The sequence below is a fragment of the Chanos chanos genome, chromosome 8 (genome assembly GCF_902362185.1).
Source record: "Chanos chanos chromosome 8, fChaCha1.1, whole genome shotgun sequence".
NCBI lineage: Eukaryota > Metazoa > Chordata > Actinopteri > Gonorynchiformes > Chanidae > Chanos > Chanos chanos.
In genome coordinates this window covers 25,901,526-25,928,091 of record NC_044502.1, presented here as the reverse complement: position 1 = coordinate 25,928,091, position 26,566 = coordinate 25,901,526, and the positions used below count along the sequence as shown (strand labels likewise).

The 26,566-nt window shown below is 42.0% G+C and overlaps 1 protein-coding gene across 1 annotated transcript; it reads right to left on the bottom strand.

The window, feature by feature from the left end:
* Positions 1 to 51: 51 nt before the first annotated feature.
* On the bottom strand, positions 52 to 16,938 carry pld2 (phospholipase D2). The gene is made up of 23 exons (XM_030783014.1): positions 16,836 to 16,938; positions 16,289 to 16,416; positions 15,853 to 15,995; positions 15,207 to 15,300; positions 14,875 to 14,940; positions 14,659 to 14,717; positions 14,165 to 14,410; positions 13,913 to 14,056; positions 13,441 to 13,524; positions 11,175 to 11,253; positions 10,002 to 10,112; positions 7,656 to 7,847; positions 7,051 to 7,207; positions 6,699 to 6,817; positions 6,207 to 6,320; positions 5,775 to 5,879; positions 4,854 to 4,942; positions 4,523 to 4,636; positions 3,706 to 3,755; positions 3,329 to 3,463; positions 2,717 to 2,870; positions 860 to 977; positions 52 to 447 (listed from the first exon to the last, which is right to left on the bottom strand). Exons 1-23 carry the CDS (start codon positions 16,936 to 16,938, stop codon positions 223 to 225), a joined length of 2,829 nt encoding a protein of 942 aa, XP_030638874.1. The 3' UTR covers positions 52 to 222.
* Between the last annotated feature and the right edge of the window lie 9,628 nt (positions 16,939 to 26,566).

Here is a 26,566-nt window from a genome sequence, read left to right as displayed (position 1 = left end):
TCTATATTGCAATAAAATACAACCAATGTACCACTATCTCACTTATTTCTCTAGAAAATGACAGGAAATGCCACTTTGTAATGTAAAGTACAATTGTCTGACACACATACTGTGAGGAGGGGACCAGAGCTGGTACCACACAAAACAGTGCTGTCAAGTTACGTGTGGAAATGTCAGATCCCAGTGTCATGAACACTTTACACCAGCCCCCATCGGCCTCTGTTACGTCCACACTTCCATAGGAACCATTCTCTCTTTGCTGTTGAGAGGTGGAAGCAGATACTCGTCACACAGGAAGTGTAAGGGGAAATAGACCAGAATGCCTCTGATTGCCCTCAGCTCTTCGGCGGCCGTCTCGGGCTCCATCTGACTGAGAGGAGGAACGCTGGACAACTCCAGCAGCTCCCGCATACTCCTCACACTGTCCGTGGGAATACAGCAGAAGACCTGCCACAGAGAGGGGAGGGGGATGACCACACAGGTAGACACAGACACAGCCAATCAGAGGGGTGATAGACAGATAGAGGGAAGAATAAAGAAAGTTTATCATCAGGTATGTGGACAGACAGGTAGACAAAAAAAAAAACAACAGAGACAGACAGACAGACAGACAGATAGACAGATAGACAGATAGATAGATAGATAGATAGATAGATAGATAGATAGATAGATGGTTGGTGGAAGACTAGAGAGATAAACAGGTAGACAAACAGGCAGACAGATACATTGATCCATTTGGGAGAATTTTTTGTGGAGTCTTCACTAGTAATACACAATTCAGCCAAAGACAGATGGGCATAAAGAGAATTATAAACAGGCCATCTTTATCCACAAACTGTCAGAGAGACATAATTCTCACCTTTTCATAAATGGAGGCATTTGTATGTGCAATCCTCTTCCACACGTCATTAAAGAAGGCGTCGCTAATTGGATCTTCAATATCAATGGCAGGTTCTGACTCCGCCCCTAGCAGAACTCTGACAGAGACAGAAGAGAGAGATTCCAAGAGCAATGACATCACAGCAACAGGTGCTTGAATCTCACAGGCAAACGGAGCAGAAATAAGAGTAAACCTGTCATGCAAATGACTTCACCTCTACAAGCTCTGCCTATACGTGGAGAAAATGGTACACTCGCTTCTTTTCGTGGATCCCTTAGCAACCGGTCTATTTTCTGTGTAGCCATCAGCATATAACACGGTGTGAAAACAGAAAGTATTCTGCTCAAACACAGGAGCTGAATGATGAGCCCTGAAGAGCTGAGGTGTTAAAAAAATAAACATCTTCTCTATGACTACCATAAGCTTACACATGTGATAAATATAGAGAGACTGAGTTTGGATCTTCAGTGAGAGTCTTCTGTTTGGATGTCCAGACAGCACAAAAATCATCATTAAACCTTAAAAATCCCTGAGTTTTCAACATTTGAGAGATATATATATATATCTATATATATGAAATATATATGTATGATGAAACAGGGATAGGATGGATAAAGGTGACTGATGAAACACAGCTGACAGCTTACATCTGACAGTCATCACAATAATAAAGTTTAAAACACTGAGAACAAACACAGTCATCACAATAATAAAGTTTAAAACACTGAGAACAAACACAGTCATCACAATAATAAAGTTTAAAACACTGAGAACAAACACAGTAGTCACATTAACACAGTCACTCGCTCAGGCTAACCTCAGGATCAGTGGCTATCACATATTTGGAAAACGAGCCAATAGTTTTCTCAACTGATTTCCTTTGTCACTGAACAAGTAAATACCACCCAGAGCCCGCTCTAGGAACGGCTCTGAGGAGCACTGAATATGATCAAAAAATCAAGCGCATGGTGTCAGCTGACTCTGGTGGAGTAGTCGAAGTCAAAGTGAACAATGCCATTAGCAGCCTGTGTGCTGGGAGCAGGTACTCTGAAATTCTTTTTTTTTGTTTCTCTCTTTGAGCTTTCTAATCCTACACCCCGTCTTCAGCCTACACACGCTGCAGACGCTATGGGGAGGGAGTTGTTTATCTCCTGGGCTGAAGATAAGCTTTCCAAAAGTGTTTAAGCCAGTTACAGCAAAACATACCGAAACTCACAGTAGACTTGTTCTGTCTTATCCCTAAAATCCAAGAGTTTCTCAACACCAATCCACAAGATTTCCTCTTTTCTCAGAATTTCTCTCTCTTTCTCTGTGTGTGTTCATGTGTGTGTGCATGTGTATTGCAGATCCTTCATTATCTCTCTGATCTGCCTGGTATATGAATTACCTGACTGGAGTTGACAGCATGATAATTCCTTGTGTAAAATGTGGACTAAAATGTGGATACAGAAATCATTATTTATACACTCAGCACCAGGATCTGCTCCCTGTTCATTCATCTAATGTTCATTTCATCCGTCTGTTACGTTCATCCCTTAAATGAATTATCATTCCAAAACAGCACCAGTTCTGCATTCCTCTGAACCACACACACACACAATCCCCCGCGCACACACACTGTCTCCCACACACACACACACACTCACACACCCATGCAATCACCCAGACACGCACGCACGCACGTGCATAAACACAAACACACAAACATACAATCACCCACACATGCACGCACGCGCACAGCCACCTAGATGCAAAAACACATGCACCCACACACACACCTCCACATACGCATGCGTGCACACACACACACACACACAACGTAGCACACACACCAACCTGAAGCACTCCTTCCGTAAAGCTAGAGCAAGAGGCCCTGCCTGGTAATCCTCCCCATTCATGCGTGATGGAACTCTCTCCTCATCCTCCACCAGTACAGCCAGCTCACTGTCCCGACTGCCCAGCATGCTCCGGTCATTAATGTTGGCCGAACCTAAGGGCACAGGGCCAGAGTATGGAGAGAGAGGAGGGACATTTAGGGTTTCATTTATGTAGGGGAAAGCCATCAATTCCTTATGAGACCCAGGCAATAACTCAATAATGCAGATCAAAACTCAGTATAAAAAAAAAAAAGGCTTTATGATACCAGTGCACCGCAACTCCGTTATTAACCAGCAGATGGTACTATAGAGACACACACCACCAAGCCTCTCTGAAACATGAAGACTTATGACAAACACGCATAAACCATTCAGCTCCTGAGACAGGACTTCCAAACACAGCCAACTACAGCCTCTGATATGAGTGCTCACACCAAGACTCGCAAAACTTTACTGTAATCATTCACATCAGATACCGCCAGACTGTCAACCTAACCTATACATCAGTGCTGAGTCTAAGGACCAGTCAGATGGCTAACCGCTGTCTCTCAGGACCAATCAGACAACTCACCGATGATGTAGCGTCGGTCATCAGCAATCAGAGCTTTGCTGTGGACGTAGATGAGTTCAGTGACCAGTGAATCAGAGAGCTGGGCGTGTGTGCGGACGCCACACAGAGAGATGTACTCCATCCACTGCTCCTGCACTGGGAGGGGGAGGAGACAGTCGTCACGACAACCATCCTCAAAACCACAATGACTGGCCGGCTGACTTTGATGGTTAATGAATAAGTGATGAATGTATTAGGAGAATATAGTCATGCAGAAGCAGACTGGCAGGGAAAAGGGAAGAATAAGGGAAGAGAAAAGAGTACAGAGAAAAATGCCTGAATGCATTAAAGCCAGATTAAGGTAGGAGTTTAGGACATATCGATGAGCTAAATCTTACTTTCTTCTTTTAGCCTTTCAAGGATGGAAAACTCCCCACGACACATTGTCCTGAAGAAAAAAAAAATACAACACAGTCTGTGAGTGTGTATCTGTGTGTGCATGTCTGAGTTTGTTTGTCTGTGTGTGTGTCTGTCCATGTGTGTGTGTCTCTGTGTGTATGTGTGTGTGTGTGTGTGTGTGTGTGTGTGTGCAGGGGTGTTTCTAGCTATTGAAAAGATCAGGGGCTAAGAAAACTGGAGCTTTTCATGTGGGTGCATGTGTGTATAACCCAATAATGTAATAATTTACTGATAATGTAATAACGTCCCAATAATGTAACAAAATGTCTTAACTAATAACGTAATAATCTATGTACCAATAATGTAATAAATTATTACATTAACAGGAGGTTATTACATTATTGGGTTAACCTTATTTTTGCAGAACCCAACAATGTAATAATTTCCCAATATTGTAATAACTTGGCCAATGTTGTAGTTACACGCCACCAATAATGAGTTAATGTTTTGGGGATGCATTATTTTTCCAAGTTATTCATTATTTTCAAACAGGCAATGCTATAATCATGTGTAATAATATAATGGTACTAATCCTGTGTAATAATATATAGGTTTTTCATTTTTTATTTGTGAATATTACACAGTGCTGCACTGCCATTGGTCTATGGTAGATGAAAAGAGACCTGAGGAGCCAAATAAATCAGTCTTTTTCATCTGCTCCCGTATCTCCATATGACAGTACATATGTATGTATGTGTGTGTGAGTGTGAGTATGTATGTTCATCAGTGAGTGAGTGAGTGTGTGTGTGTGTGTACCTGTAGGTAAAATGCAATATCGTCTGTATGGCTATGCCTCCTCCCTCAGTGAGATCTCCCTCAAACCCAGGCAGGAGTGGAATGACCACAAACACCCTGTACTTCTTCTGCTCTCTACACCATCAGACAGAAAGACACATCAGTGTCTTTATCAAAAACAGAACCAAACAGATCTCCAACTACACAGACACAAACACAGAAAATACAAAACACAAAAAGGACAAAACATCAACACACGAGATAGAAAAAGAAAGAAAGAGAGAGGGAGAAAGAGACACACATCCAAGTGATATTCAATAAGTGATAAACACACACACACACATACACATACCTGTGAGCTCTCAGGATCCTCTTGACGATGGCGTCACCAATGTCATTGTGGACAGTCTTCCCGTCTGCACAGCTGATAAAGAACTGATTCTATGGATGGAGAATACAGCTCAGATTAGAGATCTTTAGTCACATGATGTGGTCTGACCTCAGAAGAGGCACTGTTTACACAGCCAAATATTTTACTGCTGTGTTTACTGTCTTTTCTCTACCTATTTTCACTGCTGTGTTTACTCTCTTATCTTTACTGTTTTTCACTGCTGTATATACTGAGGGTCTTCCAGTGCGCTTTTTATCTATCTGTCTCTGTCTGTCTGTCTGTCTGTCTGTCTATCTATCTGTCTATCTATCTGTATATATATATATATATATATATATATATATATCTGTCTGTCTGTATCTACCTTTGTCAAATGTGTGTTTTCACATTCATCATGCACCATCACAACATCTTTGACAAAACTAACAGTTTCCATCGGCTAGACAACTTGCCTCTGTGGACAAACAACAAGAACCGATTTCTCTGTCAGTGAGAGGATAAGTGACTAGCACTGGGACCATGGGGCAGGAGATGGCAGATCACTGTGTGACATGCCTGAATGCAGTCACATGACCAGTCAGAGGAATGCCGAACCTCTGCACACTGCACACATGACAATGTGGAGGCCTTGTCCCTCATGCCCCACTGCGACCCGAAGGAGGAAAGAGTGCAGCACTAACAAACAACAGAGGGGTTGGAACAGTAGAACTGAAAAGACAAGTGAATGATCAAAACAAGATGCTACACTACAGTTTTTAATATTCTAACGCCCGTAATGTATGCAGTAAAGCCAGCTGTGGACAACAAAGAGTTATTTTTCTGTCTGTACGCAGGGACAAGGGAGAGAGGGGGAGAGAGAGAGAGGGAGAGAGAGAGAAATACCTCTATATAAATGTAATGTTCACTGTTCTCAATGGTGTCTATGTAGGCCTTGAGAATGGAGTGCTCACATGTTCCAGCTGACCAGCGATCCACAGAACGGAGAACCTAGTGGAGAAAAAGAATGAGAAAAAAGAAAGAGGACAAGGCGGGGGGGGGGGGGGGGCAGATAAAGAAAGCAAAACACAAAAGAGGCACAGATATAGAATGGAAAAAGACTCATTATTGTGTGGATGTAATTAGAGCCAAGCTTTTCAGACTGTGTTCAGTGTGTGTGTGTGTGTGTGTGTGTGTGTAAGTAAGAGATAATGTGTGTGTAAAGTGTGTAAGCAAGACATATACAAATAATAGAGAATGTGTGTATGTTTATGTGTGTGTGTGTGAGAGAGAAAGAGAGAGAAAGAGAGAGAGACACACACACACATACATATGTACCTGTACTGAGGCTTTAGCGGCTCCAGGTACAGTGAATGGTAGTGTGATGGCTGTGCTGTGAGATTTGGGCAGGAGGTACGGGTAGAAATTGTCCTTATACTTGTTTTTAAAGATCTATAAAGTAAAAACAGAACAAATTCCACAAATTCTTACAACAGCACAGTGCAGTACAGTGGATGGACACGACTGTCTGAGTGGGCGGAGCTACTGTAGGAGGAAAGATCAATCACACATAAAAAATAAAACAAGAACTTGCTCCACTTCCCTTTACGAGATTGAAATCTATGGATGTCATGAATTTCCCACAGTCATTAACTAATCAGATGTCATAACCACACAATGTCATCTCCAGTACACTGTTCCTTATGTTTGCTTCTGTGCAGAAGTTTGACAAGTCACTTTTGAAATGAATTTTCACATGTTCTCTGTGAGGCAATTTAGACGGTTAACCCTGACCTTTGTGTAATTCAGTTTAGACATTTAACCTCTGACCTTTGTGAAGTTCCAGCGCTGGATAAAGTGACGCGCCACATCCCGTGCTGCCTTTCCATGATGCACAGAGGCAAGATCACGCCAGGGGATTCGAGGCACTTTAGTTCGGTCAATGTTGTCTACAAGATAGAGACACACTTCACTCACTGGACCAAGGACGCATGTGTGTGTGTGTATTGCGTTTTTATGTGTGTGTGCATGTATACGTGTGTGTTTGTGTTTGTGTAAGTATGTGAGAGTGTGTTTGTTTCTCTGTGTGTGTGTGTGTGTGTGTGTGTGTGTGTGTGTGTGAGAGAGAGAGAGAGAGAGAGAAAGTCTGAATAAGCGTTTTTTTTTTTAATTTTACACACACCCTCAAAGGGGAGTTCGAGCTGTGTCCAGTCTTTCTTAATGAAGTTGCTGTAGTCTTTCCCCAGCCACAGACGAGTGTTCCCGGTCAAATTGACTGTCTGTGCCTCCACTGGGCTTACACTGGCCTCCAGTAACTGAGCCTTTGCACTGTCCACCTCCTGACTCCCAACACCCGTCTGACAGAAAAAGACATGGAGAAAAAGATAAAGTAAAGTGACACAGGAGCCCAGGTCTCTCACAGAAATAGAATGTGTTCTCTCTCTATCTCTGCTACATGAAACAAGCACAACAATAAAAGCTACTTAGTGTAAAATGCAGCAAAAAGAACCTCAGTTTTCACCTTTCTGTGTCAAGTTTCATAATTTTTTTTTACATACTGGTTTTGCCACCATGATATCTATGTGTTATAATGTGTTTACATATCATTATGATACTTTGGTGCTTCCTGGAACCCTTTAAGTAAAGACACAAAGATATCAGTAAACAAATCTTCAGGATGTACTAAATCAAAACAGAGGAATTTCTCCAAAAAGAATCATCATTTACCACCACAAAATCAAACTGATATTTTATCTCCAGACACAAAAGCATTGGTAACTTCCTCACCTCCACTTCTCGGTTGTGATTGGCTGTTTCTGGGGCGTCCAGATCAGTCAGTCTATAGCGGTCATCATCCCACCTCCCAAAGGCAAGGTCAATCCCGCCCACAAAAGCAACTGATTGGTCGATGGCCACCATTTTCTCGTGGTGGGCCCAAAGGAATACCACAGATGCCACATGATCGGGATGACGCATCACCTAGGCAACAGAGCCGCCAGTCAAATTGAGTCTGTAACCAACCTCACTCCACATGTCAAATTAGAAACACACCCACAACCATACATAAACACACACGCATGTGCATGCACACGCACACACACGCGCATACGCACACACACATACACGCACCTACACACACATACACACACACAAACATGTAATTTCGTGTGTTTTGAGTCTAGGGCATTACATGTTACCACATTAACAGAAAGACAGTGTCACAGGGTGTGGTGTGAAGTTCAGATGAAATGTACTGGTTTGAACACAGTCAGTTTGTAATTGTCAGGATTTGTATGATTTCTGCTGGAGGTACATCAGTGGTGACTGACCCTAGATATGTACATCAGTTCTAATCAACCCTGGCTCTGTCCATCAGTGCTGACTGACCCTGGTTCTGTCAATCAGTGGTGACTAACGCTGGTTCTGTCAATCAGTGGTGACTAACGCTGGTTCTGTCAATCAGTGGTAACTGACCCTAGTTCTGTTTCACAAGCTGCCAGAGTACGACATGTCTACACCACAGCACAGTGGGAGACAGCCCAAGAATGCAAAAGAGAGAGAGAGAGGTAAGGGGGGGGCTTTAGCAGAGAGAGACCTTTGTTGGTGCATTGTTGTCATCCAGGACAGACCAATGTGGCATAATTAAGAAATTACAGAAATAATACTACCATATAAAAACTGCTTCTGAGGACGGTGGATATCAGCATCATGATGGTTTACAGAACATAGAGCAGAGAGACAGACAGACGGACAAATAACAGACAGACGAACAGAGAGACAGACAGAGAGACAGAAAGACGAACAGAGAGACAGAAAGATGGACAGACAGACACAAAGACAGGGAGAGAGAGAGAAAATGAAAAACACCATCCAAAAACTGTTTCTGGGAACTACATATTTTAGGATAATCATTATTTACAGAGCATAGAGCAAAGAGAGATACAAAGACAGACAGGGGGAAAGAGAGGGAGAGAAGCCAAAAAACAGCATACATAAAGTGGTTCTAGGAACTGCATATTTCAGCAGCTGTCTGAGTCCTACACTGATCCAGGAAAAACTGTGATCACTGTCAGTTCATGCCGTGAAAACAGGATGTGCATGGAAAAGAATATTCAAATTCACAAGGTCCCTCGCTCCAATAAGCGCAAGTTTATTTTAACATCAAACACCCTCTAACAAAAAAAAGGAAAGAAAACAACGAGAAGCAAAAACCAAAAGAAGAAGACTTTTCTCCTGAGTCAAGACACACGGAGTGAATGGAAGGCTGAGAACGACAGGTGTCAGTCCAGCAGAAGCAGTAACATATAAAGACATTCTGGTTTATGGTTTAGATATAAAGACATTCTGGTTTGGGGTTAAGATATAAAGACATTCTGGTTTATGGTTTAGATATAAAGACATTCTGGTTTGGGGTTAAGATATAAAGACACTGGTTTGGGGTTTAGATATAAAGACATTCTGGATTATGGTTTAGATAAAAAGACATTCTGGTTTGGGGCATAGATATAAAGACATTCTGGTTTAGGGCTTAGATAAAAAGACATTCTGGTTTGGGGTTTAGATAAAAAGACATTCTGGTTTGGGGTGTAGATATAAATACATTCTGGTTTAGGGTTTAGATATAAAGACACTGGTTTGGGGTGTAGATATAAATACATTCTGGTTTAGGGTTTAGATATAAAGACATTCTGGTTTGGGGATTAGATATAAAGACACTGGTTTGGGGTGTAGATATAAAGACATTCTGGTTTGGGGTTTAGATATAAAGACATTCTGGCTTGAGGTTTAGATATAAAGACATTCTGGTTTGGGGTTTAGATATAAAGACATTCTGGCTTGGGGTGTAGATATAAAGACATTCTGGTTTGGGGATTAGATATAAAGACATTCTGGTTTAGGGTTTAGATAAAAAGACATTCTGGTTTGGGGATTAGATATAAAGACACTGGTTTGGGGTGTAGATATAAATACATTCTGGTTTAGGGTTTAGATATAAAGACATTCTGGTTTGGGGATTAGATATAAAGACACTGGTTTGGGGTGTAGATATAAAGACATTCTGGTTTGGGGTTTAGATATAAAGACATTCTGGTTTGGGGATTAGATATAAAGACATTGTGGTGTGGTACAAACCTTAATGTTTGGGTGGAGGTCCATCAGAGTTCTCTTGCTATAGCCACTGTTGATGCCCAAGGCCAACTCCACCTCTTTATACAGCAATACACACACCATCACACCCTGCTCCTGAGGGTGTGGGGGCAGTCAGGAAACAGAGGAAAGGAAGAGAAAATGGGGGAGAGGCACAGAGTAGGAAAGAATGCGATTAGAGACCTTCAACTGGTTTACATGCAAAAACAGCATCTGCCTTTTCTTAATATAATGATCCCACCCATGACTCTGATTGGCCAGGGTGTGTCATGTGGGCGTGTCTTAATTCCATATAACTACACCAAACTGTGTGCATCTGAAACATCTAAAAATGAACAGGGCTCAAACCACTGGACCTTGCAATTCTGTACAATTCCCCTAAATCATGGAAGGAGGCAAGACTGTCGCTCTACAAGAGATACACTTGTGGTGCACTTTGTGACTAGCGCTATTTTTCTCCTTGTGATGTTTCATAAATAAAATCATTACTAAACATCAAAGTGTTCCATTACATTACTTCTACAAGTTTATGCAAACATTTAATGCAACTTTGACATCACACATTAATTACCTTATGCCAGATTACATTCACAGTATGGTAAACAGCCCAAGGGGGGTAAAGCACTACAGGCAAATCAGTGAATAATTGTAGCCAAGAGGAGTGACCAGCCTTGAACCATTTTGTGTCACACCAGAGGACACAACCTCCTCGCTCTGTACTTATTTTCTATTTACAGATTTGGTCACAGAACATTATCTGCTACTTGTTCTCAGATTGGATATCTTCTCGCTCTAACCTGAAGAGCGACCATGAGGTGCTGTGTCACAGCACAGACATCAGGTTTCACATTTCAGTTCTAAAACATAAACATGCATTAGAGCCATGTCCCAGTGCAGTCCTGTGGTGAAACATTAGTCCTCCAGCCCTCTGAGAGAATGAGTCTAAGCTATGCATGAGTTTCATCCCAAAGTCACTAAACAGGATGTTGAATCTTTATTCAGTGCTGTGAGACTGGCTACAGCAGAACACACCTTCTCAGAGGAGCTTTCCTGGACTGTGAAGCAGCGACTGAGAAAAATGATAACATGGAGAGAGAGCGCAAAAGCATTACTGAAGCTGGCAGAAGGAATGAGAGAGAAAGACGACAATGTCCTTACTGCTTTGCGTCTTAGGATCTCATCCAGACGCCAGTAGTTGGTGGTGGCAGGGCGTTTGAGGAAGACTTCAGGACTGAGCCTAACACGGAGGGACAAAACCATCAGATTTAACAGACCGGGTTCAACCACACAAACTCTCTTATCTAACACAGTATAGACAAAACCATCAGATTTAACAGGCCGGGTTCAACCACACAAACACTCTTATCTAACACAGTATAGATCAAATCATCAGATTTAACAGGCCGGGTTCAACCACACAAACTCTCTTATCTAACACAGCATAGATCAAATCATCAGATTTAACAGGCCGGGTTCAACCACACAAACTCTCTTATCTAACACAGCATAGACAAAACCATCAGATTTAACAGGTCGGGTTCAACCACACAAACTCTCTTATCTAACACAGCATAGACAAAACCATCAGATTTAACAGGTCGGGTTCAACCACACAAACTCTCTTATCTAACACAGCATAGATCAAACCATCAGATTTAACAGGCCGGGTTCAACCACACAAACACTCTTATCTAACACAGTATAGATCAAATCATCAGATTTAACAGGCCGGGTTTAACCACAGAAACTCTCTTATCTAACACAGCATTGATAAAACCATCAGATTTAACATACTGGTTTTAACCACAGAAGCTGTTATCTAACCCATTGACCTGCGGGTCAGGCAGGTTTGGGTAAGCTTACTAGAAAATATCATGGGTTTGGGTAGGTTGGGTCAAAGAGTGACAAAGCAGTGTTCTGACTAAGTTATCAATGACTTACAGAAACATTCTGTGCAATAGGCTTTGCATCATAGGCTCTCTGAATTGCATGCAATAGGCTAGGCTGTGATTACTAGTCCGCTTTCTGCCTTCTCTTCCGCTCTCTCTGTAACCCCCTCTCTCTCTCTCAAACACACGCACACACAATGAAGGGTGCAGGTCCTCTTATGGCCTGGCTGTCAATAATCTGCATTACCGAACTATAACATAACTTACATCTATCACACATCTCTCTGAACCAAGACATTGATTTGTAATGCATTAGGCCAGGCCACAATTTATAATTACAGCCTGGCCTAACAGCTTATCAGCAGCTTTATCATCAATTTGTGATTGTGGTTATGGTCAATGCATGTGTTTTAGAATGCTGATAATAGGCTTAGGTTTTTTCTAAGTGGTATCCATAGCTTTTGTTAGATATACACCACCAAAAACTCCTTTTTTCGGGTTAGAAAGAAGAGGCTACCACTGACGATATGGCTGACTTAATCAGAGAAAAGTTCAAATTGGGCGATGCTAAGGTTGCATTCAAAGTGAGCCAAAAAAGTAAGGTATGGGGGAGATTCGGGCAGGTTGTACTGTCCGATGATACCATTACAGACACCGTTATTTGCTTGAGTTGTGTCACACTGTACAAATATGATGGCCATAAGACAGGTACATCAAACCTGGATCGGCATTCATGTCACGGTGCGTCAAAATAGGTTAAATCCTAGAGCTGTGGACTCCATTCTTTATCGACACAGTGCAGCCAAACACTAGGCTAAAAAGGCAGTATAGACCTACACATGTAGGCTACTATTTTGTTAAAGTTCACCCTTAAGATGTGAAGGATGCATCGTTAGTGTGTGTGTGTGTGTGTGTATGTGTGTGTGTGTGTGTGTGTGTAACCCTAACCCTAACCCCAACACAAAAACAAAATAATGCAACACTGCTCACTTTGCTGTAGCCTACGGTGGCTTGTGTAAAACCTTGTTTACATGAGTGTCTGTCCTTTCTGAAATGTGTGCTAAATAAGAAAACATTATCTCTGACTCTATGATATGGATGCCATCGCTATACAGGCTAAAGTTGGCGGTTTGCGGGTTGGGTCGGGCCAGGTCGGGTCGGGTCGGGTCGGGTCGGGTTCGGGCGGTTGATTAACGCATATTTTTTGCGGTTGGGCGGTGTGGATTAGCTCTCATAACGGGTTTGGTGGGTACAGGTATTGAAAAACCCTGACCCACACGTCACTACAACACAGCATAGATGAAACCATTAGATTTAACACACTGTTTTCACCTTAGAAACTCCGGCATCTAATACAATCTGGACAGTGTCTGAAACATGAATGATGCACTGTATGTCAGGACAAACATGACATGCTGAAGTCTGTGTGTGTGTACAGACCAGTCATAATCTGAACACAGAGTTTCAGTGTGAGGCACTGCGGGCCACGCTGTGTTTGTATAGACTACAGTAAGTGGAAAGGTAATCTCACTCACCACCAGTCTGTGATAAAGATCTCCTCCTTTGCCTGCTCCAGAGCATCAGCCAGATCTGACATGAAGCCTTTCCCATTCACATACCTGTCAGTCAATCAATCAATCAATCAATCAATCAATCAATCAATCAATCAATCAATCAATCAATCAAATACCACCTAGCCACTACCACTCACCTACCTGTAAACCAATCAAGCAATCATTCAAATCAATCAATCTATCCATCCAAACAGTCAAACCAATCAATAGCTCAATCAACCAGTCATCTAGCCACTCCCATTCATACACTCTATCCATCAACCAATCTAGCATCTCCTGTTCATATACCTGTCAATGAATCAATCAATCAATTAATCAATCAACCAATCACTCTTTCATTGTTCATATAAGTGACACAGCTGACGTAAGCACACTTATTCCATGTTAGGACAAATTAACCATGTGGCCATAAAACACACAAACACACACGTACCATTTGGTGAGTGTGTTGGGGCGTGCCGGGGCGAAGCTCTCAAAGCGGTGACTCTGGAGGAAGTCACACGGTTCAGAGAGTCTCTGGATTTCATGGCTCCACCACTGAGCCTGTCTGTAACTGTTACACTTAATGATCAATTTCCTGTAAAATGAACACACACACACACACGCTGCAGGTTATATGCCTGTATATAAAAGCGGTACAGGGCAGGGCCTGAGAGAAATGCTGTTTTTGACGTCCCAGTACTACCTGCTGAAGTTCTCGATGCAGACGCCGTGTTTGGTGTCTGTGTAGCACCGCCCAACCTGTACGGTCAGCTCGGGGTCGAAGAGCAGGACGAAGGAGATGAGACTGCGGTCATGACTCAGGTACAGGAGGAAGGAGTCCTTCACCACTAGCCAACGCCGTGACCAGCGGAAACACACCTGGTGATGACCAATACAGTTCAGCCCCTGGATACGGTGACCTCCTGACCGCTTCAGAATGAAGCCCTCACTGTGGTAACCATGAGAACCGAGACAAAAAAAAAAAACACAGACAAGAAAAAAAACTATACATCATGACTGAGGCTATTTCACACACAAACATATGCAAAAGAATTCATGATTCAAGGCTTGACTAAATAGAGACTCAGAACAGCAATGACATTCTTAAGTGGTACTGGTTCCATTTACAAATACACCTGGACTTTCTCCGTTTCACACACACACACACACACACACACACAAGAGTGGTGTACTTACAGGCCTTTGGGACCCAGGTCTCTGATGAAAGAGAGAGGACTGACTGCCAGGAACTCCAGCTAAAACCAGGACAGGAGACCCAAATTCAAACTTATATGTGTGTGTGTGTGTGTGTGTGTGTGTGTGTGTTTGTAGTTTGTTATGATGTAAATGTGTATGTGGTAATCTGAGAGATACATAAAAGGCAAATAAAAGAAAAGAAAAGGTTGTTCTTACCATGCCGTGGTAAGTCTTACAGAAGGAATTGTCCAGCAAACTGCTCAGATACTCTTCCAGATATTTCTAAAGCACAGAAACATATACACACACACATGACAAACATCCTGTAATTTAATCACTCTGCGTGTGTGTGTGTGTGTGTGTGTGTGTGTGTGTGTGTGTGTGTATGACTGTATGTATGTGTGTGTGTGTGTGTATGACTGTATGTATGTGCGTGTGTGTGTGTGTGTGTGTGTATGACTGTATGCATATGTGTGTGTGTGTATGACTGTATGTGTGTGTGTGTGTGTGTGTGTATGTATATGTATGAATATGCATGTGTGCGGTACCGGTTTACTGGAGGTCCTCCTCATTCGCTCTGTGCCATGTAAAGTTGGCATTTCTTCAGTCATATTCTCTAGCTGCTGCCTCTGAATGGCAAACCTTCACAAAAGAGAGAAAACTCCCTTCAGAAAACAAGCCACTGTTACTGTGACCTCTGACCTGTGCAGGCTGACCAAGGGAATGGAAAATCTGCTGTGTTCCTGTCCAAACTCAAAAACACCTCTCTCTCACTTTTACCACTCTTCTTTCTTTAGCCTTAGGATTACTTTAGGCAGCACTGCTCAGTTGTGTGTGTGTTACTCAGTTCTTCTTAATTCTTTGGCAAGCATGATTTAAAAACTGTGAACCAGAGAGAGACAGAAAGAGATGGGAGAGAGGGAACAATTTTACAAGAACTGGAACAGACTTTATCAACCACATAGAAACCTGGGAAAACTTTCTCCTATCGTCAGCAGATCACAAAAGACACCACATCATCATGGAGAAAAGTCAGGGGTCAGTGAAATCAGGTTAAACTCTCAAGCTCTCTCTTCCCCATAAACAAATAATTGTTTAGTCTGAACCTAGTTTGCATGCACAACACAAATGTGAGCTGCCACAGAACAGATTGTGTGTGTGTGTGTGTGCACGCATGAGTATGTGTGTTCTTACCTTCCCAGAGGCAAAAACTGTAGCATCATTTTGTATTTGTAGAGGTCTCGGTGCAGCTCCTGAAAGCGTTTATATTTTCTCTTCACAGTCCATGAGAACGGGCCATGTGTCAACTTCACCGTGTATAGAGTGACCACACGCACCTGTATGCAACATACACATACACACACACATCACTTTTCAAATGTTCACTGTGTACAGAGAGACCTGTCACACCTGAATGACACACACACACACTTAACAAAAAAAAAAACCCACTTTCAAACTAAAACTCAGTAGAGTAAATAAGTGCAGCTGTGACTGGAATCAACCCAAAAAACGTACACACAAACACTCTCAACACACACTGTTTACTGATAAACACACACACTCACTCTCTCTTGAGCCTATGCGCACACACACACACACACACACACACACACACACACACACAGACCTTGGAGCGTGTGGTGTGTCTCTCTGTGCTCTCCACCCTGCAGCTGATGGATGTGTTGGGGAGGAAAGGAGAGATGTCATGTTCCTTCAGGGCTGTCAAATGATGGACCACCATCAGAGGTCTCTCCTCTGAAACACACACACACACACACACACAAATATGCAATTATACATCTGACGGTTGACTTTTTAAAAGCATTAATGTAAAGTATGACATTTATTACTGGTATGTGTGATCATGTTTGTGTGCAAACAAGATTTCTCTCCTTGCAATGCACTGGCCGGTGAGTGTGTGTTTATGCGTATGTAGCTATAGGTGTGTAAGTCAGAAAAAATATATTTAAGAAATCAAGTGTGTGTGTGTGTGTTATAGGTGTTTATGTGATGTGTGTGTGTTTGTGTGTGGCTCTAGGAGAAAGCTCATAGATCGATATGTTTGTAGCAAATGTGTATGTGTATGTGTGTGTGTGTGTGTGAGGTGAGAGAGAGAGAGAGAGACAGAGAGAGAGAGACAGAGAGAGAGACAGACAGAGAGAGAATAGTCTCACCACTGTTTCTGAGAATCGTGAGCTGCTCCTTAGACAGACCACACAGATGATCATGAGACTGCAGCCATTTCCTACCAGAATCCTCCTCTTCCAGGCTCGTCATTGTGTCTGATACACACACACACACACACACACACACACACAAACATGCAAGCACGCACACGCGCACGCGCACATGCACGCATACACACACACTATTAGGAGATGACAAGATTTCAAACAAAATGACAAGATTTCACACACAGTGCCTCTTTCATATTGTCCTGAAGATGAGTTGAAAGAGAAAGGAAGTAACAACACAACAGATAAGGAACGTGACTTTGTGATTCAGTCACCACATAACACTCCTAACCAGAGCAGGCTACGTGAATACATTTACATTTATTCATTTAGTAGACTCTTTAATCCAAAGCCATTTGCAAGAGAAGGAAAATATGATCATTGCATCTATCTATTTAGGACCTGGCTTTAGTATAAATACCGCGGCTAAATACAGCGACTGACCAGATACGAGGAGTGCGAAAATAGCCGAAGGAGGTCAAAGAGTAAGCCAATGAAAAAGGTGCAAGAGAAGAAGCTATGGACCAGTGTGTAGGATGAGACATTATTAAAAACATTTAATAATACCCTGAACAGTTATCAATGAAACAGCTATACTACCACACTAACAACTATGCAGATCTGATGCACCATAATCTTAAATCGTAATGTTTAGCTGGAGATAGAGTAAGTAAAAAAACAGAAGTAAACCCATCATATTTCACTCTGGAGAAAGAACAACCTTTGAGCTGATTGCTTTTGGGTGGATACTGCACTGATTCTCTGGCCGTTAATTTACCAGAGTAAGAGAATAACCCTTAAAAAGCCCCTGGTTTCTCCCTGAATCAGGCGCGCTGTTTGCAACTCCCCTCTCTCCGTTTTAAGTTACGCAAAGGGCAGCTCAGAATCAAGAAGTGGTTATCAGCTTCTCTTAAACATCAGAGACTCAGAGTTACGGATGATTCCGGGTTTATCAGTCACACGCAGATTAACACACAATGGGAGGTTCACAGGTAAATTCAGAATGTTGAGTTCTGCATCGCCTCTTTTATATATACTCACACAAATCATTGGAAAGACAACGAGTTGTTCCTTTGGATCTATTGATTTAATTCTGTCGTGTGTCTTATCGCAAAGACGGCCGCTTTCACAGTTCCCATCTCTGATGTCACTGGCCCTTTTAAACGCAGCACGAAACCTTCCTCTCAAACAGTGTCTGACTGTTTCATTTTCTTCATTTATTCTTGTCTGCGTCCACCCAGAAGGGTCAGTTCCTAACGTATGTTAAAAACGCGTTTGTATGTGTTTGAGGTGCGTGTGTGAGACTGGTCCCCATTGTTGAGAACACATGAGTGACACTATAATTCGAGACCATTCAACCCGTTCAATCCAGTCTAAAAAACCTAAATTCCAAACATTTGATAAAAAAAAAATTGTTTGTGGAGAAGGTGTGTGTTCGTAGGTGTGTATCTAGTCTCCACTGCTGAGGACACCATAATGTGTGAGATGCTGTAACCCGTCCTGAAAACTTCCCCAGTGAAACCAGGTCATTTAATGCCCACAAGACAAACCCAGAGGCCAACATGCACCATGCTTCTGAGAGAACAGAATCGCCAAGATAAGGACTCTGGCTGTCTTCAATAAACAATCATAAAAATATATATTTACAGGTCTGTAAACATTACAATTTTGACCATCTGGGGGGTGTTCCAGAAAGTGGGTTTAGTGAAAGTTCTGAGTCAGTTAACTCAGAGCAAGTAGTAAACCTCCTAACAGAAGAGCCCTATGGTTTTGTTTTGCTAGGAGAATGAAGCCATAAAGCTGTTCTATTAGGAGGTTTACTACTTACTCTGAGTTAACTAACTCAGAGTTTTCACTAAACCCGCTTTCTGGAACACCCCCCTGGTTTTATCTGGTTCATAAACAATGCAAATGCCCAGCCCCGCCCACCATGAAAAAAAAGTACAATTTAAAAAGGATGAAAAATGGCTGCGTTTAAATGCAAAAGTGCACTGTGTGTTTATAAAATTGTGATTCCAGTACCTTGCAGGTAACAAACTCATCAGGACAGCACCGCACTACACCCAAACCTTACACCAGAAGGTGCCTATGTAATTATGGGAGATATATGACTAACTGCAATCACAGCTTTATTTGTGAGCAGAGGTGGTCCATCAGATGCATAATATCTCAATGTGGTGGAAACAAAGAGAGATGTGCACAATTAAAGTGAATCAACAGAGCCAGTAAACAGTTTTTGGGGAGTTTTTTTCTTGGCCACTATGAGGATTAAGTCAAGGTGTGCCGTACTGTTTTATTTGTTGTGAGTATGTAAAGCCCTTTGAGACTTTAAACAGTGATATTGGGCTCTAAATAAACTTGAAACATGAACCGTGAAACTTGAAGCGTGAAACAGTGTGGCTGGTTGTCAGTGTAGTACAGCAGTTACACTGAGTAGTAGGAGGCATTGTGACATCATCAGGTGTGAGTGTCAGAATGTTGATGAAATCTGAATTTTTCAACATTCTTTGGGACTTCCTCCTCATAAAATCATCCACCACACCAAAAAAGTTTCAACTACTGATTAGTAAAAGTAATGTCAACCAACTGCAGGATGCCCTCGAGCCCTGTGTGGCACGTATGCCAGCTAGAATACTGTAGGAGCACATGTGACAATACGCCGATGATGATGATGATGATGATGATGATGAAAATCAAGACTTTTTCAAGCCAACTTTATAGCACTAACTAAATCACAGGGTTTTGTCCACTAGTTCAGTGGTTAAATCAAGCGTAACATAAAAGTAGAAGTTTGAGAACAAAGCCATGCACAAACGCACAACTGTAGTAACAACAAAAGGGCGTTTGCAATGGGAAAGCATGTGCGTAGGCAGCTAGCTCTGTGCGTTCTGTTACCAAGGCAACCAGGATCCAGGTGAAACACTATCCTGTAACCGAGGGGGAAAAAAGGAGTGCCAACAGAGGTGAAAGAGAGAGAGAGAGAGAGAGAGAGAGAGGAGGAGAAAAAGAGGAGAGGGGTAGGGCAGGAACAGCAGAGGAGGAGTGTAAACAGCTGCCCACTCTTCCCAGAATGCATCTCTGATAATTCTAGATTTGAGAAATGCATCGTATATTTGTGTCTCTTTGAAGAACTTTATCAGATGGAGGGTAAACATATTCAGTAAATTCTGACTGCATCACCGTTACATCTGCGCTTAGTATGGATCCGATTCAGAGACACCGTGGAAGCGTTTATCTATTCAATGAAAATGAATGCAAATTCCTTCCTTTTTTCGTTAAAGTGGAATTTCCATTGATCATTTGTCTTTCTTATTGGTTGGTCCATCTTCTATCAATTAGACAGAGGCACATGTTGATATTCAGCAGGCTATTTACCAATTACTGGACAACTGATCACTTTACTTTAAGTGACTCAGAGTGGTGTTCAACGGGTTTGATCCATTGAAGGCTGACAGCCTTCAGTGCCTTCATCAGCACAGACATAGGATATGAAGTTTGATATTACTGAACAGTTATCTATGTGTATGGAGTACCAGGCGGCAGTAGTACAGGCTCCGACAAGTTCGCTAGATCTTGGCGATTAAGTTTAAACCGTGATTTCCGATGCTACAACTCAAACTAAGCCCAAAACTGTCAGAGTGCCACCACACTTCACCGAGTCCGTTTACCGCAACGGCAAAACATTCCGAAAAAATATCTTCTGCATTTTATTTTAGTAAACAGGACGGCTGATCAAACTTCTATCAAAGAGACTTGAACGCTGCCAGACTAATAAACATTCCTCTCATACACTCAGCTCCTTACTCCAGACAGTCAACCATGGGTAGCCAGCAACACCTCCCTACTTAACTCCACGGTATTCACCAGAGAAAGAATGCCTTTTGCATCAACAGGGCCTGCTAAAACAGATCTAAGTGGCTTACAGACACGAAGAAAGAGAATGTATAACTACTTAGACGCTTAGCGAAATAGTAATCTCAATGTTCAGCGATGCGTTTGGGTGTATTGTTGTAGAACTTGGGATACATACTTACCTGGACGAAAAAAAAATGTGATACCCGGACGACAGTCGTCAATCAGTTTAATCCAAAGCAATTTTACATGTACACTTCCAACAAACTTTAGGATTAGTCGCTAACAGCCACCCATACCTAAGGGGGAGACCGCTGTGACTGTAATGTTCAACGCAAGAACCAAGGAGGTTTGCTTACCGTAAATATCCGAAAAGTTTTCCGACAGTTCAGTCCCCTCTGCTATCCCTCATTCGCAATCCCTGTTTTCGGAAACAATTCTGAGGTGAACAGGGAATTTACCACCCAAAGAATTTACCATTTTGACACATCATTTTCAGGCTGTCAAGATTCGGGTGGACAACGCCTACAGCTGTGTTTACTTCATATTGCTTGTGAATCACGCCAAAACCTGACGATTTTCGTCACTCGTGCTGCAGTCCGCCTAGCAACGGTGGCTACAGTGAGAGATGTTGTGTGTCATTCCCTATATCCCCCTAAGCCAGTCATTTAAACAATGCCTGTCACTATTAGCCTACGGACAACGACACTTACAACCTCCTCCAACCAGTCCTCAGACTAAGTCTGGAGGCTAGTGAACTACAAGTGCGGGACACGGTATTATAGATGGCTCAGACCTTTTCTGTTATTATGTCAGTTGGGAGAATGATCTAAGAGGTTTTCATGATAGTAGTGTATACACCAAATACTCATTCACATTCACACCTTTGATACAGTAGCTTTGGGAAACTAATCCAATTTATAAATTTACCTGCACATTTGGTTGTTTGATTCTGTCATTGCTGTTTTTTGTTGTTAAGGGTAGTACAAAGTCTTCTCTTGGATAAGAAAAGTGCGGGTGTGGGGGTGTGCTGCCTCTGTTTTTTTGTTTTTGGCAGCAGGAAATGCTTGGGGATTTGGGCTGTCCGTTCAGAAAGAGACAGAGAGAGGGGAACACCATGTACTAAACTATGCCCTCAAAGGAACATTCAGAGGCATCCATTTTCCATATGTTAACACATCTGTGGTCCTACACTTTGACTCAACTCTGGACTCTGTGTTCTCCAAACTGCTGTTTGTATTACATCTGGCTTTTCTTGAGGCATTCCCAAAGTAGTGGAAAAATAAAAACTGTGCCAGATTTAAGACAGTGCCAAACAATCTCTCTTTAAAGATTAGTTGTACAGGTTTAGATGTTGTGTGAATAACATGGATTATGTAGAACATCACTATATTTCCATACTTATGTTAATACAGTTGAAAAGCAAGAGCGATAAAGGAAGTGTGTTTAGAGTGGTAAACAGTCTGTATGTCACCTCAGGGCAGTGATACACACACCACTGACAGGCAGGAAAGTTTGTTGAGGATGATCTGTTTGGAGATGAATGCACCACAGGAATGAACATATAGGAATTTAAAAAGGGCCAATGTCATCTTTTCTCATCACCAGCCAATCAGAGGCCAGGTTTCATAAAACAGACCAGGTCTCCAGCCCAGTAGAAGTTGCCTGTTTTATCTCTGACCTGACCTTTGCCCTTTCTCCTATACTGCCTAAAGCTTGGGTCCGGATGGGGGAGCTGCCTTTTACATGGGTAGCATAAAAAAGGCAATTTTTAGGCCGTCCTTCAAGGCGTAAATGTGTGAGGAATCAGGAATCATTTTTGGTTAAAGCCTACTGCTGCTACACATACAAAACTGTGCTCAATGTTTAACATTGTAATCTTTCATTTTTGAATGCATCACAAGGTCAATAGTGCAGTCTTAGTCTTGTGGGTCCTTATTTTCTCTCTCAGTTACATTCTGTTTGTTTTTAGTCACACAAGAAAAGGACAATATTACTTCCATCCCATCAAGTAGACCGTGAGAGCCATGCTTAGCAATGTAACAATCTAGTCTTAGAAGTTAGTCGTCTAAAATTTTCCTTTAAGACTGGTCTTAGCTTTTTCAGTCAGTTGCATAAAAACTTAGACCGGTCTAAATTATGACCAAAAAGTAAGACTCCCTACCCCCAGGCTAACTTTTACCGTCTGAGGCATTAGCCATTTCTCAATATGTGTTCTTGACTACTTGCGTTCTCGTGGACATGTGAAACGTCATCAGTCACGGCCGAGGTACTCCCCGTGTTCGAAATGCTCACTTGTTCACTCACTCTATGTGTTTGCTACATGGAACACTCACTAGGGGATAACGGTTGACTGCCTTTGATACATTTCGGACACTATTTGGATGTTACGCTGCAACAAAATCATGCGCCATATATTCGTAATTATTATCTCTGTCGCAAAAACAAACGGCAGAATATCTGCAACTGATTGGTCTTTAAAGACGCTCTGCTTTCACGAGAACAGATCAAATACCCGGATGTGTTCTCGATTCGTGGGTTTTATCAAGGCTGCATCAGGAGGTGACTTGTGTGGACTTGGGCAGAGCCGGCTCTGGACTTGGGGAGTCAAGTTTCCCAGAATGCACTTCCCCCAAATTTCACTAAAATAATGGCAATGGCGACAGGCGAGCTACCGCATAACTGTAAGTTTCGTATTATGACTATTGTTCTGTCACCAAATGTAGTTTTTAAGATTTTTCAGGTGAGAAATTCATATCTCAGAATTTGAAAATGGGTTGGTAGCGCCTCCTTGCAAGTCCTAAATGTCCAGAGATGTGACTACTAGCAGACCGAGCTGGCTATCTCCAGAGCCTCTAGCAAGCAAGAAAACGCTGCTGTTTCAAATGCAGTTTGAGCGTACTGCATCCTCACGCGTCATCGGGAGTTCAGACTCCCAAGTTGACCTTGCGAGTCCGAACTCCCGAGAACGGGAGTACGTACTTGGCGTAGTTTGTATTGAGAAACGGCTATTGTATTTACCGTTGCCAGGGGGCAACGGCCTGTAGGTGATTCCGCTCTCTCGGGATTTCCGACAACACTGGAGATTCATCACCGTATGTTTCAATAAACAATTCTGTTGCCGTCTTCAGTTATACACTTGGACTTCCTCTTGTGGCTGGATTTTTACGCTTATATATCTTCTTCTTTGCCTCTTGTACCATATGTTTTTAAGTCGTGTCTGTATGCTATGTCTTAAACGGTTTGGGCCACCGACGGATTAAAACTGTTACCTTTTTTAGTTATTGTGCTCCACAGCTTGTGGTTATCATTATTATTATTATTATTATTATTATTATTATTTGCATTGTAATCGCTGACTTTGTTCATTAAAATACAGATATTTTCTGCCAAAGCAAACTGTGCCGAGCGCCCACTGTCGGCCAATTTGTTCAAACTCGATCAGTGTCTTAGTTTTCCAGCAATGCAATGAGAATTACTCTGTCTTAACAAAGACATTTGTTTTATGCAATTTAGACGTCTTTAGTTTATTCACGGTCTTAAATTAATGGCTTATTAAAAGTTTATGCAACCGGCCCCAGGTCTTCCAATTGACGTTACTCTACTTTTGTACAGCCGACCTTAAAACATCTTCAATAACGTCTGATTGTTTTAGGCATTTAACATGGTCGGCCATACCGCTTGAGATTGAATAATGTATAATGCAGGTCCCAAAACTTATTTAGCTTATTAAATGTAATGGTTATGACACCGCCTGTGAATCTGTGTCTGGTTTTAAAATCCCAACTGAATATCGTTTCCATGTTGTGAAGAGATACTATTTTCCAGAAGGATTCTTTTCTTAGCATTTTACCTTCGTCCGCGATACGTAGTAGGCTACCTCGCTAATTGTATGGACTCAGCGTAGCGCAGAAGATTGTACTTAAGAAATTTTGTTCTTAAAAAATTTACTGACTGGAAAGAAAGTCTTCTACACATTAAAAGACCCGCTGGATTTAGCGGAGCTGGTCTAAATGTTGCAGCTTTGCAATTATCCGTCTTTTTAAATACTATTTCAAGGCTTTAATAAACATGTTACCTCCAGCCTCAGAATAGTTCTCTATCAGCTAAGCCAACCGCTAAAACCCATTGATGATTAGACATCATTTGACAATTTGCAAACAGTATTGTGATTATGAGAATAGCCATGGCTAATTGTTTTGTTAGAAACGGAGGAGACCATTGGCAGTATTCGGGCGACTGAGCGATAAATGCATTTGCCGTCATTAAGTAAGAGAGATATGAACAGTGATAAAAAAATTCAGGTTTAAACTTAGCATAGGACAATTATTTATAATGTGCTTATTTTATTTTCATTTGGCCTGTCCTCTCGTAAGAGGACAACATATCAAAGTCACAGTGTGCGATGAAGACCTGCACAAGCAAGATCTAGGTTAAACTCAAAATCACGGATAAGCTTTTTTGCATACAAAAATCTTCTAAAAAGACAAAAGTCTTTTTTTTTTCTTTTTGTAATTTTATTTTTAAAATTGTCATCGCATAAACAAAAAACACAATAAAACAAACATAATTTCTCTGTGCATCACAGTTAAACCTCAAAGGTCTGGGAGATGAATCACCGTTTGCATATGTTTTTACAACCTGTCCTCAGGTAATGCTTATCTGAATGAGAAAAATTAAAAGTCAATCTGATTTGACTGAAACTGGTTTCACTGTAGAGTCACCATTTTGCATTTCTAGCAGAAGTGGGGCCATAAGCACAGGTAACTGCCAAAATGAAGGAAACACTTGAGTAAATGACAGATGTAAAGTACACTGCAATATGAGTTAATCTTGTGTTAATGAGGCAATCAACATCCAGTGACACTTAGGGTCATACATAAAAACAGTGGACAGGCCCAGTCAAGAAACACATGTCAGTGACTTTGAACCATGAGTGACAGATGGGGCACGTTTGGTTGCAGTTTCAGTGGTGATGACTGTTGAACATGCTGACATTTCATGAGGAAGAGTGGCTAAGGTACTGCTGGCATGGAGATCTTACAGAGAGATATTGAAAGTCTGGGTCAACTGAGGTCATGTGCTTCCTGACTGCAATGTTTATGCGTTGGTTAAAGATGCATGGCAAAACAGACCAGCAACTCTGACTCAACTGACTGGAAATGTCAGTCTAGGGTATGAGCGGTCAGTTTTATCAAGAACAGTCCATCAAAATGCCCCAAAGGCATAAACTGGCCATTTGCACCTAAAAATACACATTTTCAAATGAAGCAGTAGAAGGAACATTCAAATGGACTTCCTGTGCATGGGGGGGGGTGGCGTCACCTGGTTAGATGAGTCATCTTTCACCCTGATCTGAACTAGCAGAAGGGAGTCAGTGTGGAACACACTTAAGGAAACAAAGCCACTCTGAGTCATTCCCTCCTTCCTGCAGCAAAGCAATTCTGTACTGAGGAGATGAGAAAACCACCAACCACACCGCACGAGATGTAACTCAGTGCTTTGGATGAGCATGGAAATGATATAGACCATTCGATGGCCATCTCAGTCACCAGATCCGAGCCCAATTTAGCACATTAACAGGAGACTGTGGGACTGTGTTAGTGACAGTGTCTTAAACCACCATCAGCAAAACACCAAACAATGGACTCTGAACAGTGGTGTTGTAGCCAGATCTGTACAATGCATACTGAGATTGTTCCAGAGGTTGGTGCTGACAGAAAGCCCTGTTAAGACATATTATGTTGACATTTCCTTTATTTTGTCAGCTACCAGAAATCTGCATTTTGGATGGTTGGACTGTATGGTGTCAGGCAATT